Genomic DNA, 18283 nt, shown 5'->3' with positions numbered 1-18283 from the left:
CTTAAAGGAGGTGAGAAAAATAGCCATGTTGACATCTGGGGCAAAGACTCCCAGGCAGACAGAAGAGCAAGAAAGAAGTCCCTGAGGAGGGCTGGTGACTGGTGTGTTTTAGGAAAAGAAAAGGGGCCATATGGCTGAAATGGTGTGAATGAGGGAAGAAAAGCAGCAGATGAGGTGAGAAAGAGGAGGGGAGAGGAGGGGAGAGGACCAGAGGGGAGGGGAGAGGAGGGGAGCAGATGAGGCCACTCCCACTGGGGGTTTAAAATGACAGGATCTGCCCTTATGCATTGGTTGGATGTTGGATCCCTCTGGCTGCTCTACCGACAGAAGATTGTGGAGAGACAAGCATGGAAACAAGGAGACTAGTTAGGAGGTTGCTGTAATAATCCAGGTAAGAGACAATGGCAGCAGAGAGTAGGCTGGTAGTGTGGGGGATGACAGTTTGGTAGAGAAAGAAGTTAAGTTCCAGATGTATTTTTACTTAATATTCTCATATATGTTGTTCTAAATAATACAGATTAAATGATCATAACATGTACGTTATATTAATGAGTTACTAGCTTTTGTATTATCTGTACTACAGTTTTTTATATTATATTTCCTAAAATGCTCATTAAAAGTATACATGTTCTAGAAATGTAAAGTTTCTGAGCAAAAAAAATGAACATATGTGCTGGTGGAGAGACCAAGTGTGCAGTCTCATTAGATTTTTTTGCCTGAAAATGGATGAGGGCACATTGTCATGTTAGCATGAGGAAAATCTTAAAGTCTGTATAACTGACAGCTTGAGGGACCATTCCCTGTGGGCATTTTAAAGATTTTGCCCATTCAGAGGTAATAGTTTATAGATAATTGTTTTCTCAGACCTCATTAGAAGGACCTATTAAACGTGACTTGAGAACAGAGAGATTTAAGTGTCTGGGACAAGAATGTAGCCTCCCTCTAGGTCAGAATGGAAACTAATCCCTAAGAAATAACCTTACCTCCATGTATCTAAGCTTTGAAAAGTGCAAAAAGTTAGAGGAACAAACATGCACTAAGTATGTATTAAGTATGTAACATACCACACACTGTGCTAGGTGCTTACCTATGTTATCTCATGTCGTGTCAGATGGACACTGGCCTTTTCAGGGTGACTATAGAGAAGGGTCTCTCACAGAGGACATGTGAATGACTGTGGTTTTCATACCTGGCCATGCATTAGAATCACCAGGGATGGGGCACCTGCGTGGCTCAGACAGTTGAGTATCTGCCTTCGTCTTGGGTCATGATTCTGGGGTCCTGGGATTGAGTCCTGCATCAGGATCCTTGCTTGGCAAGGAGTCTGCTTCTCCTTCGGCCCCTCTCCCCTAGCTAATGCTCTCTCTCTCTCTCAAATAAATAAATAAAAATTAAAAAAAAAGAATTACCAGGGATATTACTTTTTTTTTTTATCTGAAAAAGACTTTCAGGTGACTTCTAGGTAGGAAGTCTATCACTAACCCACTGTTCTATACATGCTGAAGAGCCACTCAGAACGAGGGGTATGGACAAAAAGTAACAACTGGAGACAACAGAGAGTCTACAGGTGGCAACCTGAAACTCCCTGACCATCAGTAAAAAAAAAAAAAAAAAAATCTGGGCTTCATGCAAGTTATATCAGATACAATTTGTTCCGTAAATTTTGTTTTTAGGTAACTAATAATTTTTTGAGGTACTGAAGTGTCATTCCCTACATTATTAAGGTTTGATGGAATTTTAAAAAATGGAGGTGGAAGGGACCTCAAAGATTTGTCGTCTCTCTAGAAAGCTCAGGATCCAAGACCCAGAAGGGCAAATGGCCTGCTGGAGATCCCAGGAATCCACATGTGGTCTCGGTCCTGCGCTGACTCCATCAAGCAATTCTGCCTCCCTAAATATCTTTCTCAGTGTTGTCAATTATCCCACGGACAAAGCTCTGTATTCTCTGGCTTTTATTTGAATGTCCAATTTTGCTTACCTACAGCTGTCCCCAGAAGCAAACTCCAAGTATTAAAAAAGCTATTCCCTGTCCACACAGTTTTAATGATTTAGATTTCTTAAGCAAGCATAAGACCCTTGTTTGGTTTTAAATGTCAGGACTTTTCTGTATTTAATTTTCATGTTTAAAGGTTATTCTAATATAAGTGGGGGGTTGAGGGTAGGCAGAGCAGCAGGCTGTCTCCAGCTGTCATATTGTTTCTTCAATGTGCTAGTCCTTCCTTTAGGTCCCTTCACTTCCCTTTTTGGTCATATATTTAATTTTAAACAAACCACTTTTCTCATTTAATTCCACATTACATTTGTGCCAACACATTTTGGAAATAAAAAAAGGAAATATTTGCCCCACTTAAACCATTGTCCTGCCCCCACAGCCTACCCTTGTGATCTAAACCCCTGTTCTGTATCAGCAGGTGTTTCTCTAGGTGAAATGTTCCATGTCCCTGCCAGAAAGAACCAAGGCTTAATTGAAGGAGCAGCTGGTCATCAGCTACTGACATGAGGAGAAAGAAGATAAATCATATTAGAGCTTGTTCTTATCCTGGACCAGCTGCCACTCATATCTTTTCCTCTTTTTTCTTCCTTTCTTTCTCAAGACTTGGGACCAAAGACACAGGCCATCTTCCGGTGCATCTTCAAATCCATAGAGAGATGTAATATGACTTTAATCTCTTGGGGGGGGGTGTCATTTTTATAAGATTAAGATGATCAAATCTTTTAATACCTTATCTCTTTTTAAAATAGTGTCTTTCCTTCAGAACATCAAGCCATTGTAGGAACAAAGAATGTGTTGGAGGATGCTGATTCTCATTAGATGGTTATAATGCTGGTTGGAACACTGCCCCTTGGTAAATGGAAGTGATAGTCTAGACATTAACCTAAGGTTGTTGAGGTTCTTCACACACTAGGCCCTACTTGTCATAAAATTCCTGACTTGAAATTTTACTGTAAAATCACTGGGGGGAAACACATGGAATTCTGTTTAAATTAAAAAATTTAAAAAAACCTGCCAAAAAAAAAAAAAAGTAACTGGGCAGTAGGTTCTACTTAAGGCTTATCATCTGAAGGAGGAAGGGATTTATTTTAAAATCCCCAGTTCATTCAAGTAACATGACTTCGTATGTAGATTAGGACTATTTCCTGGATCAGGCTCATGGTGCTAAGCTACAGAGGAAAGCATGGAGAAAGAACATGATCTTGGGGAGATAGACCTTAAGAGATGGAGACTTGAGGGGGGCACCTGGGTGGCTCAGTCGGTTAAGACTCCGATTCTTGATTTCGGCTTGGGTCATGATCTCAGGGTCATGAGATCAGCTTCACACTCAGGCGGAGTCTGCTCCAGATTCTCTCCCTCTCCCTCTGCCCCTCCCACTTACCCTCTCTCTCTCTCTTTCTCTGTCTCTCTCTCTCATATAAATAAATAAATCTTAAAAGAGAGAGGAAGATGGAGATGAGGGAAAGGATGTAGTTCTGTTTTCCTGACCTCTTTTTTTTTTTCTGTCTACCTTACCATGAATTAATCTAAATTCTTTTGTACCTGAATTTCAGGCTTTCCCCTTCTTAGGACTATCCTCAGCAAAACTATGGGGCAGATAACTATTTCATGAACTGTTTTCTTATCACAAGCAGCTAGTATCTTCACATTCTCTGTACTCACTAACCTTTTTCCCTAAGAAGCTATCAAAGTTGTACTATGTGGGCCTGTCTGCCCTGCTTACAGATGACGCTCTTCTTTGAAAAGGGAAGGGAGTACCACTCTTGCCTCTTCACCATAAGCCCTGGGGTCAACTTGGGAGGCATGAGCACCACATAAAGGGCATGGAACAGAGATTAGAAATCTAAGAGGCAGATCCAGGGAAAAACCCAAACCTAACCTGGGTGCACTAGACAAATCAGTCATGATTCCAAAGGGGGTGATGGGTGGAGGAGGATGCAGTAAGAGGCAACAGGGTGAAGCCAGAGGAGAACTACAGGGTTGAAAGCATAAAGTACAAGATGAGGTCTGTGGTAGAGCAGACCTTGGATGCTCTGACTATAGAAACTATGGCGAGGGCGGGGGCGTTCCTAAGGTGTCTACTTGGCTCACACCAACTATCCCAAATGTGCTGATAGTGCAGCGTTGGTGGTATAGTGGTGAGCATAGCTGCCTTCCAAATGTGCTGAAAATTAAGCTATATACACTTGGCTCCAACTTTATCCTTCCATTTTTTGCTCTGTGATGCTAGACTGGTGTCCTTCTCAGTACCTTTCTCCTTTGCTGGCTGTTTCCCTATAAAGCTCAATCTATAGATGGTGCTAAGGGGACACTACCAGGCAGGGACTCTAAGAAAGTGGTATCACTTCTCTGAGTCTCAGGTGCCAGACATAAAGTGGGGACAACAGCCACACCACTGGGCCATTAGGATTAAACAAGCCCACTCAGCATAGTTCCAGAGCAAATATCAGGGCATGCAAGGAAAGGAGGGGGTGGGTTACACACCTGAATGAGGACTGACCTTTCAGTCCGTCAAGGCACAGAATCAGTCAGGATCCAGTCAAGGAAACAGAAATCACACTGATTAACAGCATTAACATAAGGTATTAGTGAGAAAGACATTGGAGGAGTGAAAAAGCAAAGGAGGACATTGAAGAAGCAACACAGAAATGGCTGGAAGCAGCTACCCTCCTCGGCTAGAAGAACAAAGGGGAAAGGTCAGAGTTATTAGGACGTAGAAGGTTGGAAGGGGACGCTGGGACCCAATGTTCTATGGAAAGGACACGAGGTGCCTCAGAGGAATGGGGGGGCCGTGATGAAATCAAACGCCACTTCCAAGATGGGGTTGTTGCTTGGGCAAGACTGTCATGATGTTTTCCTTTTCCCTTCTATTGCTAGAAAGCTCAGAGTCCAATGGATAGCCCACTGTCAGCAAATGAGTAGAACTTTGTGTCATTATGGCTGCAATGATTTTTCTTACTTTACTCTACCAGCAATACTTTTTCTTCAACATACATTGTGCACTTCTTTGCGGATCTCAAAATCTTTTGGAAAACCACAGAATATTTCCACACCCATCTAGACTACCTTCCTCTGCATTTTCATCTATACCTTCATCTATAACTTCTCTACCTCCATTTATACTTCATTTCTACCACCATGCATGCCTCATCTGTATCTCTAATCCACATTTTTACCCACATCTGTAACCACGAGGGAGACAGGGCCATCCAAGTCTGTCTTTGTAGTTTCAGTTGTGTGTGTTTAGCTCAAATCTGAATATGAAAGCATAATTACAAAGGTCTTAATATAAAGAGAGCTCACATCTGCTCTTCAGCCTCCACTGTGTTCCCACAAGAAAGCCTTGCATTGACAGATGCACTAATGGGCCCATGATACAGAACCCAAAACTTGAAAAGTTTTAACCCATCAAGAAATCTCATTCATCATTTCATTTTTTGGAAAGGATATAAAAAATGAAATGTCAGAGCTATAATGTCAGGACCGTTTAAAATGTCAAGTGCTTGTTGTTGCATAGCCTGACTGTCTGCTGTTCTGATCAAACCCCCAACTGGCATAATAATTACAGATGATGCATCCCATTTTCATGCACAACTGGACCCAGATTTATAACAAATCAGCAGAAACATTCTCATTGCCCAGTCTGAAATTTTCTCCTTTTACTACAGAGCTTAAGACTTTTCCTTTGGAGCAGAACATTATTACTGATTCAAGACAGGATTCAGGGTAAGAATAAGAGAAAAAGGGAAGAAAAAAGTGTCTCTGTAGACCGGAACTTGGTCACTTATAGTAGAGAGATACAACAGGAGCCACGAGGCAGCAAACATATTTGCTGAATGCATGTTTAAGAAGAATGTTAAAGTATGGAGACACTGCCCAGATTATCCAGGTGTATTTCAAGATGCAGATTAATTTAGGTGTGCATGGAAATATACATGTGAGCACTATTTTGAAAGGATGGAGATAATCCTTCAGTTTAATCATCATGTTCTAATCTGTAGAGAAACCACTAATATAGATAGAAGAGCAACAATTATTTTGCCTAAGATCTTCATGGAAGTATCCATGGGACTTAAATGATGTATTCACAAGCCGATAACAATTATAATAAAAACCTGAAATCAATAGCATGTACGTGGGAGAATTTCATCTCTTCTCAGCCGAAAGTCTTGCATCCACTGAAAGTTGGGAAAGGCATTCTCATGGCTCACCGCTGCTTCATTTCCACCTTCTCTAGATCAGCCTTCTCACATGGCTTGAAGGAAGCTTCCCATCTGTGTCTGACTGTTTCTTATTATAGATCACTTTCAGTACATTAGAAAAGTCAAAGCTTTTGGAAACAATCTCCAGAAGATCTTGATCTTTTTCCGTGCCATTGATAAATTCTTCTAACGTCAATTCTCCTAGAAAATAATAAATGAACAATTAACAAGAGGCTTTGTTCATACCAATCACTTGTGTATATAATATATTCCCTGGTACTTTTCTTGATATTCTTCTGACATCCTTTCACCTCAACCAGACTCTGAATTCTTTGAATATCCTTACACAGAAAAGCATTCAATGGTAGGGTTGCCAGTGAAAATATCGATGACAAATACAATCTAATTTTTTAAGGGGGGTGGGGAGGAAGTGCAAGCAGGGGCAGGGGGAGGGGCAGATGGAGAAAGAGAGAGAGAATCTCAAGCAGGCTCCATGGCCAGTGCAGAGCCTGATGCAGGGCTCAAGCTCATGACCCTGAGATCATGACCTGAGCTAAAATCAAGAGTCCAAAGCTTAATCAACTGAACAACCCAGGTGCCCCAACTACAACCTGTTTTTGAGTGGAGAACATTAGCAATGCACTTGTGTTCACATACACAGTCATGTCTCTACACAGTATCGATTATTTGACATTTAATCTTGAAGATATGAGCAAGTGATAGGAGCATAAATATTGCTGATTTCTAAGATCAGGAGGAAATGACTATGTTTAAGGTTGTTTTCAACCTTCTTCTCTAAGGAAATAATTCCAGGGACTATCCAAAGCTGTGAGGAAGGTTAAACATTTTTTTTAAAAGATTTTATTTATTTGAGACAGAGAGAAAGAGAGAGACACAGAGAGCATGTGCAAGGGGAAGGAGAAGAACAAGCAGACTCCACACTGCACATGGAGCTCAACGTGGGGCTCAAGCTCAGGACCCTGAGATCATGACCTGAGCCAAACCAAGCGTCAGACGCTTAACCAACTGAGCCCCCCAGCTGCCCCTAAAAAAGTTAAACATTAATTCATTCCACATACAATTATTGGTAGGCTGTCTTCTGATTTTTTTTTTTTTTTTTTTTTTAAGTAGGCTTCACGCCCAGCATGGAGCCCAGTGTGGAGCTTGAACTTATGACCCTGAGATCAAGACCTGAGCTGTGATCAAGAGTTGGACACTCAACCACCTGAGCCACTCAGGCTCCCCTCTCATTTTTTATTCCTAATTTCATCAGTTTGACTTAAGCTGTGGACCCATCCTGGCGAGTCCCAGGCTATAAAGCCATTGCCTTATACCCATGTACCATGGCTGCTATGTTTTGGCACAAGCCTCATCCCACAAGACAACTTTTCAACATTTTGGAAGGATGGGGGTTCTCTGCTGACTCATTTGTTTGTAATTATGAGCTTTATGGTACATGCTGGATAGCTAGTTTGTGTAAGCACCTCCAAATGCCCTTGTTAATCACTGTCTTGAAAATGTAGAGATTCTGTCCTCTCTCTATATTCCTATCAAGCAGAATGTGATGTAGAATGCATTGTTTAGTGTTCAAGTGATCAGGACCCCTGGGGTTGGCCAACCTGGAGTATCTCCCTTAAAAAAGTATCCAGGTGGCAGACCTTGGTTTCTTTGGAAGCTCTCTCAATGTAAGGAGGGGAAGGGCCACTAATAGTTGCTAGGTTAAATTACTATGATATAAAACTTGATGCACAGAGATGTCTGTAGCAGTTGTTCCAACCAGGAGGCCACTCTTGGATTCCCTATACATAAGTGCTCCCAATAAACCTCTGTCTTGTCCCACATCAGGCTCCCTGCTCAATGGGGAGTCTGCTTCTCTCTCTCCTTCTCCCTCTGCCCTTCCCCTGCTCATGCTCACTTTCTTTCTCTCAAATAAATAATACAATCTTTAAAAACAAAAACAAAAGCAAACAAACAAACAAAAACCCCTATGTCTTGATTGCTGTCTCCAGGTCTTTTCTTTGGCCTCACTGGACCACCACCCACCCTGGGCTTAGAGTCTGCTGGGATGTGGTTGCACATGAATGTCTTCAAGTCAAGGGGTATAGATGTAGCTCTGATCTCAAAGTGATTGTACCAAATAGGTTTTGTGGCTATGTGGAAGGGCAGCCAAAGACAAACCAAGAACATTCAGTAACTAGAGAATGAACATCTGAGGCAAACAGTCAGCAGGGCCTGAGATACTTTTTAGTGGATAAAATCAAATATCCAAAACATCACGATAGTGATTCAAATATAAATAAACATGGATCATCACATTCTCATAAGATACCGTCCTCTTGGTTTCAGTAGGAAAATTCTAAAACACGTTTTTTAAATGGAAATTGAATCTTTGTTCCTTATGTTATCTTATGCCAAAGAAGTTTGTGCAAGACGCACAGGGTAAGCATGAAGTCATCTATGTCTCACAGGGGATGTATAACCATGGAATGGAATGAACCAAAGTTAAAGAGAAAAAACAAAATGAGGAGTAGTAAGTGTGGGGCTGGGGACAGCCATGGAGTGGCATGTTGGGTCACGGGAACCATAAACAACAGCAACAAAATAATCTTATCAATTTTTGCAAAAAGAAATCATAGCTGCTAAATTCCCCACGCAAAAGTTATTCAAATTTCTAGGGGCTTCGCATAACCAAAAGAGAAATGAGAGTGGAGACGGGGTAACTGAAGTGGGTTTTGATCACTCAGTTATAACACTTGTCCGCTGTCACCAGTGCGGGAGGAAGGAGCTGTGTCTGAGGGTGTGGAGGGTATAGTCACCATGTCAAGTAAAAAGCAACACAGGCTACTGGTATGGCAAAGAGAGAAAAGATGGGATTTCTTTTAAAAACATTTAAAAAAAATTGAGATAGAATTGACATATAACACTGTTTCAGTTTAAGGTATACAATGTAATGATTTGATACATGCACATCTTGCAAAATCCATCACCGCATGTAAGTTATACTTTATACATTTTTTTTCTTGTGATGAAATTTTAAGTTCTACTCCCTTAGCAAATTAGAGAATGGAAGTCTTCGCTGTTGTTTTTTCTCTTTTCTCAAAACATGTGTGAACTCTGCATATTTTATTTTTTTCATGTTACCTAACCACTTACCATAAAATTTTTTTTTGAAATTAAGCCAACTTCTACCTATAGCAACTGACAACATTTACTATTTCTATTTAAAGTACTTACTTTGGAATTTTCCTCTTTTCCCTCTAGCACTTAGCATTCATTCACTTACTCATCAAACATGTAGTAAGTCCCAGCTACAAGTGCCATTTCCTCCAATGCTACTGTTCTGGAATGTGACAGGTGCTCAGAAAACATGCTGACAAACTGCTTTCTTTTATCTGATGCTCTTAAACATTGGTTCCTAATCCCTTTTAATTTGCCTGCAGATTTATGCCCAAACAAATTAAAAGGATGATTTCTGAATCTGTCTAAAAAGTATCGCCTATGCAGGTCCAGAAGCTTCCTTCAAAAAAAAAAAAAAAAAAAAAAAATCTACCACCGTAGAGCCAAAGCCAGTAAGAGGTGACTGAGCTGGAGATCACAGAGTTCAAAAGGATCTCAAACAATTGTTTGAGTTTGTATTATTTTGTTGTATATTTCAAGACACATTTCAGTATTTGTAAGGCATAATTCAAAAGAAGACAATTTTATTTTTACATGTTGAAATATACATATACACATCATTTATAGCTACATGGTTTAGTGTTGTTGGTTGCATTTGTGGATACTTTCTCTCCTCCTGGGGACCCTGAAGGTCAATGCTCTTCTATCACCCACTACCGATTTCAGCAGCTTCATTGATGATACAGGTTACCTGTGAATATTTTCTTTAGCCTTCTTTTTGCAATCTGGTTATCTTGTTGACATTCCTGGGTCCTGTATTTCTCCCCATTAACCTCTTATATTATCTTTCATAACAAAACAAAAAAAGGCCTCCTACCCGCTCTCCTCAAAAGAAAAGCCAAGATTTCCTATACAAGCCCACGTTATCATTTTTGCTCTAAAGAAGTCAACCTGGTTTTGAAAGAAACCAGCCTGTGTAAAGGACTTTTTGTCAATTCTTTCTAACGCTTTTAAATTAGAAGTTGGTGAACAGTGTAGTGGGCCTGGGAAAGTAGCAGAAATGGGAACGGGGTGGGGGGAGTTGGGGGAAGGTTGGTGGCGGGGTCTCAGGAGATGAGAAGGACCAGATTTTCAAGGGCCGGAACCAGTGAAGATTGTACACGACACAATTTTGTAGTCACTAGCAAGGTGGCGCTAGCGGCATTTAGCAGCATTCTATAGCCCAGTTTTTAAGTGCAGCAGTTTCTTCTCTTGTACGAGAAAACCCGATGCCCTCTTCTCCCTGGTAGTTCTGCTTCCCAGCTTGAATTGCTGTGACTCTTGTGGCTTTCTACAATGTTCTGGCTGACGACAGTGGTCCTTCTGGGTAACTGCTCAATAAAATGTCTTCATGTCCTGTCCCTGTTTTCTTTTACCCAAAATATCCACCCAATAATCACCTCTTTCATTTTGTCTTTGGTCTTGTTCTGTCTCTTTTCACTTTCACGGTTTAGTATTATGAGCCACTGACGTCTCCGCTGCCCCTGTGCTGTTTGGTGCCAGGTTAAACTTCTGGATTCTTTCTGCTATAAATCTTCCTAAATCATGTCAAGAACGACTCCTAGGCAGTGGATGGTAGAACACACTTGCTATTCTTCCTGCAGGAAAGGCTGAAGAATTCCATGTTTAACCATTTATCCTGACTTGTCTTGCTATCCTGCCTATTTTCATTCCTCAATAACATTGAATATTGAACTTCCAATCTTCTGCCTTTATCATTCTCTTCAAGTTTTCCTTCCTGATGCTTTTGTTCATAATATAAGAATAAAAAAATTTCTTGTTGAATTATTACAATAATATATGCTCATGATACAAAACTTAAGCACTACAAAAAGGTGTAATGAAATGAAAGAATCCCCCCATAATCTCTTTCTGTCCCTGCAGTTTCACTTTTCAGGAGTAATTAACTCCTGCTAATCAATTGCACTTACATTTTGTGAAGTGAGCATACACACATGTATGTTAATTTCCAAAGTAGTCTAGACACACAACATTGCAGATGTTATCTTTCTTCCTACAGATAACATTGCATGTTGTGGGGGGCCTATATGGTTCAGTCAGCTACGCATCTGATTCTTGAATTCAGCTCAGGTCTTGATCTCAGTGTTTTAGAATGGAGCCCTGTTTTGGCTTTCCTACTCAGTGAGGAGTCTGCTTGTCCCTCTCTCCCTCTGCCCCTTCCCCCACTAGTGTGTGCATGTGCTCTCTTTCTCATTCTCTTGCTCGCTCGCTCTCTCCAATAAAGAAATAAATCTTTTTTTAAAAAATTGCATGTTGTGCTTGTTTCTTTTTTATTTCTTCCTTCACTTTTCATGACATCTTCTTACCACTCATTCATCTAACAACTATTCATTAAGGTACTAGTACATGTCAGGAAGTGTGAGCATGCAAGAAATACCAAAGGACATAAAACAGAAATAGTTCTTGCCCTCATGGAGTTTGTAGAATCTCATCTTTTTGTTTTCTTAACATTTATCCTATGCCTCTCTTTTGATTTGTCTTCCAACTTTGATTTGCTAACTACCATGATGATCACGTATAGAATACTTCATAGCTGTGGTGTATTTTTTTGTCCCAACAAATTTTATGTTGGTCATTCTGTTGTAAACAATTTGCAGTCAAATTGGGATGTTCGTCTATGTTCCTAAAGTTGTATCCTGGTGTATTGTGATCTTCTTTATCTTTGGTTTCAACATTCACTGGATTATCAGATATCAATAGTATGCTTGCTTTTCAGTTTGAAAATTAAAAAATACATTGGCACATAGTCAACACTATTCTGGTAAACCTAACATTTCTATTTCTCCCAACACTAATGTTTTGATAACAATAATAATTAACAATTTAAAAAGTCTTATTCGAGGTATATACACTTAGATCTGTACAAAGATAAATAGACATTTTCCCCAGTGGTGCTTACGCTCATGTGTGAGTGAAACATTTTATTTTCCTATGTCAAATACTGGGAAAATTCTTTTATACTTCTGCAAATATCAACCTTCTATGTCTTCATTACTTTCTTTTCCTTGCCTTCTGGTGCTCTGGTCTGTCTTTGTCCAAATGTACAATTTCAGCATCCTTTTCTTGATATAGAGAATGATCCAGCTGTCTCTTGATGAGATGATACAACAACCTCCAATAATTTGCATATAAAAGCAAATTCTATCAGTTTCAGTTGTGTATATGCATTTGCCAAGAAACAGTGGTTCACTGTTGTTCCAAAATGCAACTAGTTTATTTGATATCTTCATTGTAAAGACAATGATATACATCTTTTTTCTTAAATACAAATTTCCATCAGAGGAAATGATTTGCATGATTAGTTCTATAAGCCATTCCAGAAACAATAATGTATTCTCTTTCTTTTGACATATTCTTTCAGATCAAAGAGCCCGTTTCCTGGGCTGCAGGTATCCTTAGTTATTCTTCAAGAAAACACCTTCATTCTTCTAGATTTGCATCCTTTTGCAATCTTCTCTTTCTTTTTCTAGGCCCTTCCAATCACATTCTCCCATTTTACTGGCTCCTTATACTTTGTTTGTAAGGAAACTGTTTAGATAATAAATAGAGAGTCCTGCATCATTTTCTTGTTTTCTGCAACACATTATCTGCTCCTTCACACTAATAGAAATCAAGCCCCTTCTCAAGGAGAACACAATCCTCAAACTTCTCCAGGAGAGGTCACTTTTCCTTTCCCCCCGACTTCCATCCCTAGATGCAGGATCCAGAGATATTTTCAAACATTCTTGACCTGCCCTTTTGATCTTTATTGTATTACTAAATCTGAAACATTCACAATGTCCCATCTATTTCCATGACACTTGTCCTTTGGTCAATGATTTCAGCCCCAGCCTGAAATGTTTTATCATCTCTACTCCAATCCCTGCCATACTCTAGCACCTCTAAGATTAAAAACTAAAACAGAAGAAAACCTACAGTATTTGTCCTGTTTGGTGATTAGAATTTTCAGTTGCAATTTTAAATAAATTTTAAATAATTTTAAATAAAATTTAAATAAAATTTAAATAAAATTGTCATTACCTCCTAAGATCTTCCACTTTCCATTTCTCTGGTCCTTGTCTACCTTCACTTAGTTTCCTTGTCAATTCTGGATAGTCGGAAGTTTTGCAAGTTTTCACATGAACTGACTTATTTTACCCTCAATCTAGATAGACCCAAAGATAAGTGATTACAACCAAATGACTCTGATCTTGGTCATTTAGAAAATGAGCGTGCTGACTCGAAATTAAAGTGAAGCAAACTAGGACTAGGTCCTAAGAGGGAGATTAATGCTATTGATATATTTCTAAAGTGTTATTCTGAGATTTATACTCTTGTCTAGTTGTTTGGCTCATTCATAGTGGCGGTTTCATGTGAACTCCCTCCCAGCCCCCTCACCATCCCATCCTGCCAGACTGAGCTGCCACAGTAGACGTGTGCAAACTGCCACACTCAACATGGGTGTCTACTGCCCTCTAGTGTCCATTAAAAGAAGTGACCTATGGCGGGCATGTTGGTTCTTAGGAAAAAGTTACCTTAGATTGATGGCAACCATGGCTGGAGTCCCAATACCTCATATCCATCCCTTTTCCCCACTTAAATCACTTACTAACTTCATATTTTTCCACAATGTCAAACTTTCTGTTTTCAAGGAACATTCCTAGATAGGTTGCCTCAATCTCCAATCAATATGCTCCCCTATCAGTTTACTGAGATCAAAGTCTTTCAGTGTAAGCATTCCCCCTTCTCCTAGAATGTCTGCATCTTCCCTTTCACTCAGCTTCTGAACAAGAAGTGTACCTTCTCTGAGCTAAGGAGGAAGCCAGATTTGAGGGTAGCAATAGCAGATGGAAAAATTAGCAGAAAGAGTAGAAATGTAGAAAAGGTACGAAGAACAGAAATGAAGGCAAATACAACAACTCTTCCCAGAAGTGTGTATTCAAAGGGAAGGGGAAAATCTGATAGTAGAGGTAAATTACACAATTGAAGAAATGATTTTTATACTATGGAAAACTTGAGTTTATTGGCAAGTTGATGCTACACCTCCAGTAAAAAGTAATAATTACTAGAACATATCCCAAAGCGAACAAGAGAGTCCTTCCAATCATATTTTCCCACTTTTCTTTCCTTGTTCCTCTCTTTACTTTGTTCATATATCCCAAAGTGTCAAGCATCACAAACTGAAAATATTTGTGTGTGTGTGTGTGTGTGTGTATTTTTTCAATAAATATTTACTCAATTTAATTGTACTGACTAGAGAACATTGAATTGGCCAAATTATGAAGCCCAAGTGATATCAAAACTAGGATTTCCTTGAAAGGTTCATGCTTTTGCCTAATGGCATTCCCACACCACCATCTACTACTTTGTAGAATTTTTAAAAAGTAAGCCCAAGGAGAGTAATTGCCTTACCATCATTGTTTATATCGATCTTATGAAAAACCAAATCAGTAAATTCTTCAGGAGTCAGAGTTTGCTGGCCGTTGAGGGCCTGTACAGCCTGGAAAAGAGAAATTAAATCAGAAAGTTCAACTTTGCTGGAAGCAAATACATTTTTGTGACATTTCTACCCACAATGTGACAGAATTTGAGGATGTGTTCATGTCATTTTGACTGTCCAACCTGTTCTAGTTGTTAAAAATAAGTAAAAAGATTATATGTCAGTTCAGGGTAATGAGGCTTAGAAATTTAATTAACTGAATACAATCTGAAGTTTGATATTATAGAGCAGAAAGGGATCCATTCGACATATTAGGTCACAAAAGATGCAAAAAAGTCTACTGGAGGAAAAAATTGTAGCAGCCCCTGTCGTAAGAATTCTGGACCTAGAAAATAGACAATGCTCTCAACTTCAAACCAGTTATCATTGATTTTATGGAGAAACATGAAAGGATATTCTGTAACCATCTAAGGCTTTCCCTCTAGCTTCTGACACTGGCACCTCTGGTCCTTCTTGCCCTTTTGTGGAATGATCGGCTGGGAAGACAGATATATATGCCTTGGAAGGACACGGTATTTCTCTCACATCCTGCCAGCACCTTCATCATTACAGCTGTCAGGGGACCCAGGGAAAATGACATTTCCAGCTTTCCTGGAGGGAAAATTTAACCATTCTCGACTTCTCCCCATCTCCAGGTGATTAAATTAAGTGACCAATATTTGATGTAGAAATGCATAACGAAATGAAAGAGAGATGAAAAGAGAGAATGAGTAGTCATCTGGGAATCTGAACATAACTATCTTGATTGAACATGAAGGGATCTTTAGAAAAACCACTGGCAACATATTTTAATTGAGGGCACAGTCTGCAATAGGACTATCTCTTCTCCTGCTTCTCAAGCATTACGGAAGCTGAATCCAGGATTAGCCAGAGCGAACAGTGGTAATGCACAACTCCTGGCCTTAGCAAGTCAAGGTCTCACAGTCAAATATAGGGTGATACTTAGAATAATGGTTACGTACATGTAGTACCCTATTGGACATTTTTAGTGTTTCTGTGTCTTGAAAGAGGTCTCAAAAGCTTAAAAAATTTGGCTAGGCATCTTCAAGTTTAGCCTGAAGGGATGCTAGACCGTATGTATATGTCATAATAAAAGATTACGCAATTTCTAGGATTTGTCTGTCACCCATCTCTGGGCAATATAAGTGAGACTGAAGGACTGACTGGAAGGTTGATAGACCTGAAGGGATATTTTCAGAGGGAGCTGTCAGTGTTGCCTGTGGTTTCCCTCCTCTTACAGGAGAAACATGGCTGGGGAACAGGCAAGGACGCACGGCTTGTTCTCTTCTCCCTCATTTAGCATATCTGTACTTTTTTTTTTAATTATAATTTTTTATTTTTTTCATTTCTTTTCAGTGTACCAGAATTCATTGTTTATGCACCACACCCAATACTCCATGCAATATGTGCCCTCCATATTACCCACCACCAGGCTCACCCAACTTCCCACCCCCCACCCCTTCAAAACCCTCAGATTGTTTTTCAGAGTCCATAGTGTCTCATGGTTCTCTCACTTTCTCCTGCATTTTGCTAAGCTCTTCTCTGAGAACTCTGAGTGGGAGCAGGAGGAGGTAAGAGAGAAGGGGGAGCAGGACACCTCTGACTTGGCAGGCACTGTCATGGCTCTCGAGTGTCAGAGCTCTCCGGATGGCAGATGTTGGAAATCCCCTCCTTATCTGAGACCATGCCTCCCCTTCATTACTGAGACTCTCTCCTGCAATTCCCTAGACATGCGTCAGGCATTTTGATTCCAGCTGACCCCTCAAGGCTCCTTCTACAAGTTCTAGGTCTGAGTTTCTCAATATCTGCACAATTGATATTTCAGACTAAACAATTCTTTCTTGTTCAGGATTGTCCTGTGCATTGGAGAATGTTTAACATCCAAACAATAGATGGTCTCTAAACAATAGAGAGCAGCTGCACCACGCCCTCCCCCACTCACTGCCCCGCTGACAACCAGAATGTCTCCCAACATTGCCACGTGTCCCCTGGGGGAGAAGGAGCGCAACCCCGTTCATGGTTGGGAACCACTCTCTGGTTCTACCTCTAGCTCCCTCTTCTTCTGAGGTGGCTTCATTTCTCCAAGGGGCTCAGCTGGACAAGATCCAAGACAACTCTATATCAGCTTCCCCACCCCCCATATCTGATCTACGAAAAAACCTCCGTCCCAACTAATTCTGGGCATGTGACACTTCCTAAGCCATATCCCTCGACTCTGCTGCCATGGTCTGTTTCATATGGATTTCCCAGATTCAAACAATGGAACACAGTGTTGCCCAAAACTCCATGGTCTCCTTAAATCCCCATGCTACTGGCTTGAGTGCTCTTACCCAAGAAATCCTCTCTAATAATCCTGCTCAGAATTCTCCTGACCATTTTATGCCTTTGAAGTGAAAATACTTCCTTTTTAAATTTTGCCTATAATCTAGTACTTCCTTTGGATCCTTTTGGTGGTTGGGCTGTATTTTATTTTAACATCCTATTATTACGTATTGAAAGAACTTCTATTAAACAGCATGTATTATTCCTGACCCTATTTTTTTTTTTCACTTGCCACCATAGAGAAAACATGTTTGTCGACCACTCATTTTTGGCAAGTACGTATTCCATTGCGTTAATTTATTTAAAACTTTTCCTCTTTTAAGTCACTTATTTTTTAGTATTTTAAGTGACTCTGTGATGTAAGTCATAGAACTTTTATCTTTGATGTTAATGATTGCTTTTCCTGACCAAAAATGTTGACTCTAAAATGAAGATAAACTTTTTGCCTCTTGATGCAGATTACCAAATTTCCAAGAATGTTCTATCCATTTATACTTCCTCCACAGTGTGTAAGGGTGCACTTCTTACAGTGCCCTTGCGAGAATTACATCTTATTCTTGTTAATCTTTATTAATTTCAGTGGAGACAAATAGTATCAATTATTAATTTCTGCTCTGTTTTTATTGTTTCCTTATTTCTTTTTGTTCTCTTTCTAAACACTTTAAGAAAACAATTCAATTAGCTACTTAAGATTTCTCTTTCTTTTTCTCACTAACATGAGTTATACATTTTAACTAATGAAAATCTGTGCAAAAATTTCCATAAGATTTAGACAAAATCATTTTTATCCTTTAGTTCTTCCTAATTCTTTTAAGAATTTGATGACCCTCTCCCTCCCCCAGAAATGGAAAACATATGCAGGAAAAAAACCTGCCCTCACACATACCTCAATATTATCAAAGCAATCTATGAAAAACCCACCGCAAATATCATTCTCAATGGAGAAAAACTGAAATCTTTTCCACTAAGGTCAGGAACACGGCAGGGATGTCCGTTATCACCACTGCTATTCAACATAGTACTAGAAGTCCTAGCCTCAGCAATCAGACAACAAAAGGAAATTAAAGGCATCCAAATTGGCAAAGAAGAAGTCAAACTATCACTCTTCGC

The 18283-nt window shown here is 39.8% G+C and overlaps 1 protein-coding gene across 1 annotated transcript in view; it reads right to left on the bottom strand.

Moving 5' to 3' along the window:
- Positions 1-6226: 6226 nt before the first annotated feature.
- Positions 6227-18283, bottom strand: part of LOC111146915 (guanylate cyclase activator 1C) — a 33560-nt gene continuing 21503 nt past the window's right edge. The window contains exons 3-4 of the mRNA XM_022502677.1: positions 14764-14851; positions 6227-6396 (exon numbers count right to left, since the gene is read on the bottom strand). Of these exons, the coding sequence (XP_022358385.1) occupies positions 6227-6396; positions 14764-14851 (258 nt within the window). The remainder of the gene's footprint in view (positions 6397-14763; positions 14852-18283) is intronic.

Source organism: Enhydra lutris, unplaced genomic scaffold, assembly GCF_002288905.1.
Source record: "Enhydra lutris kenyoni isolate GAN:26980312 unplaced genomic scaffold, ASM228890v2 scaffoldscaffold2, whole genome shotgun sequence".
In the NCBI taxonomy this organism is placed as follows: Eukaryota; Metazoa; Chordata; class Mammalia; order Carnivora; family Mustelidae; genus Enhydra; species Enhydra lutris.
The sequence above is the reverse complement of the archived record's forward strand: the minus strand, read 5'-3'. Positions and strand labels throughout refer to the sequence as shown.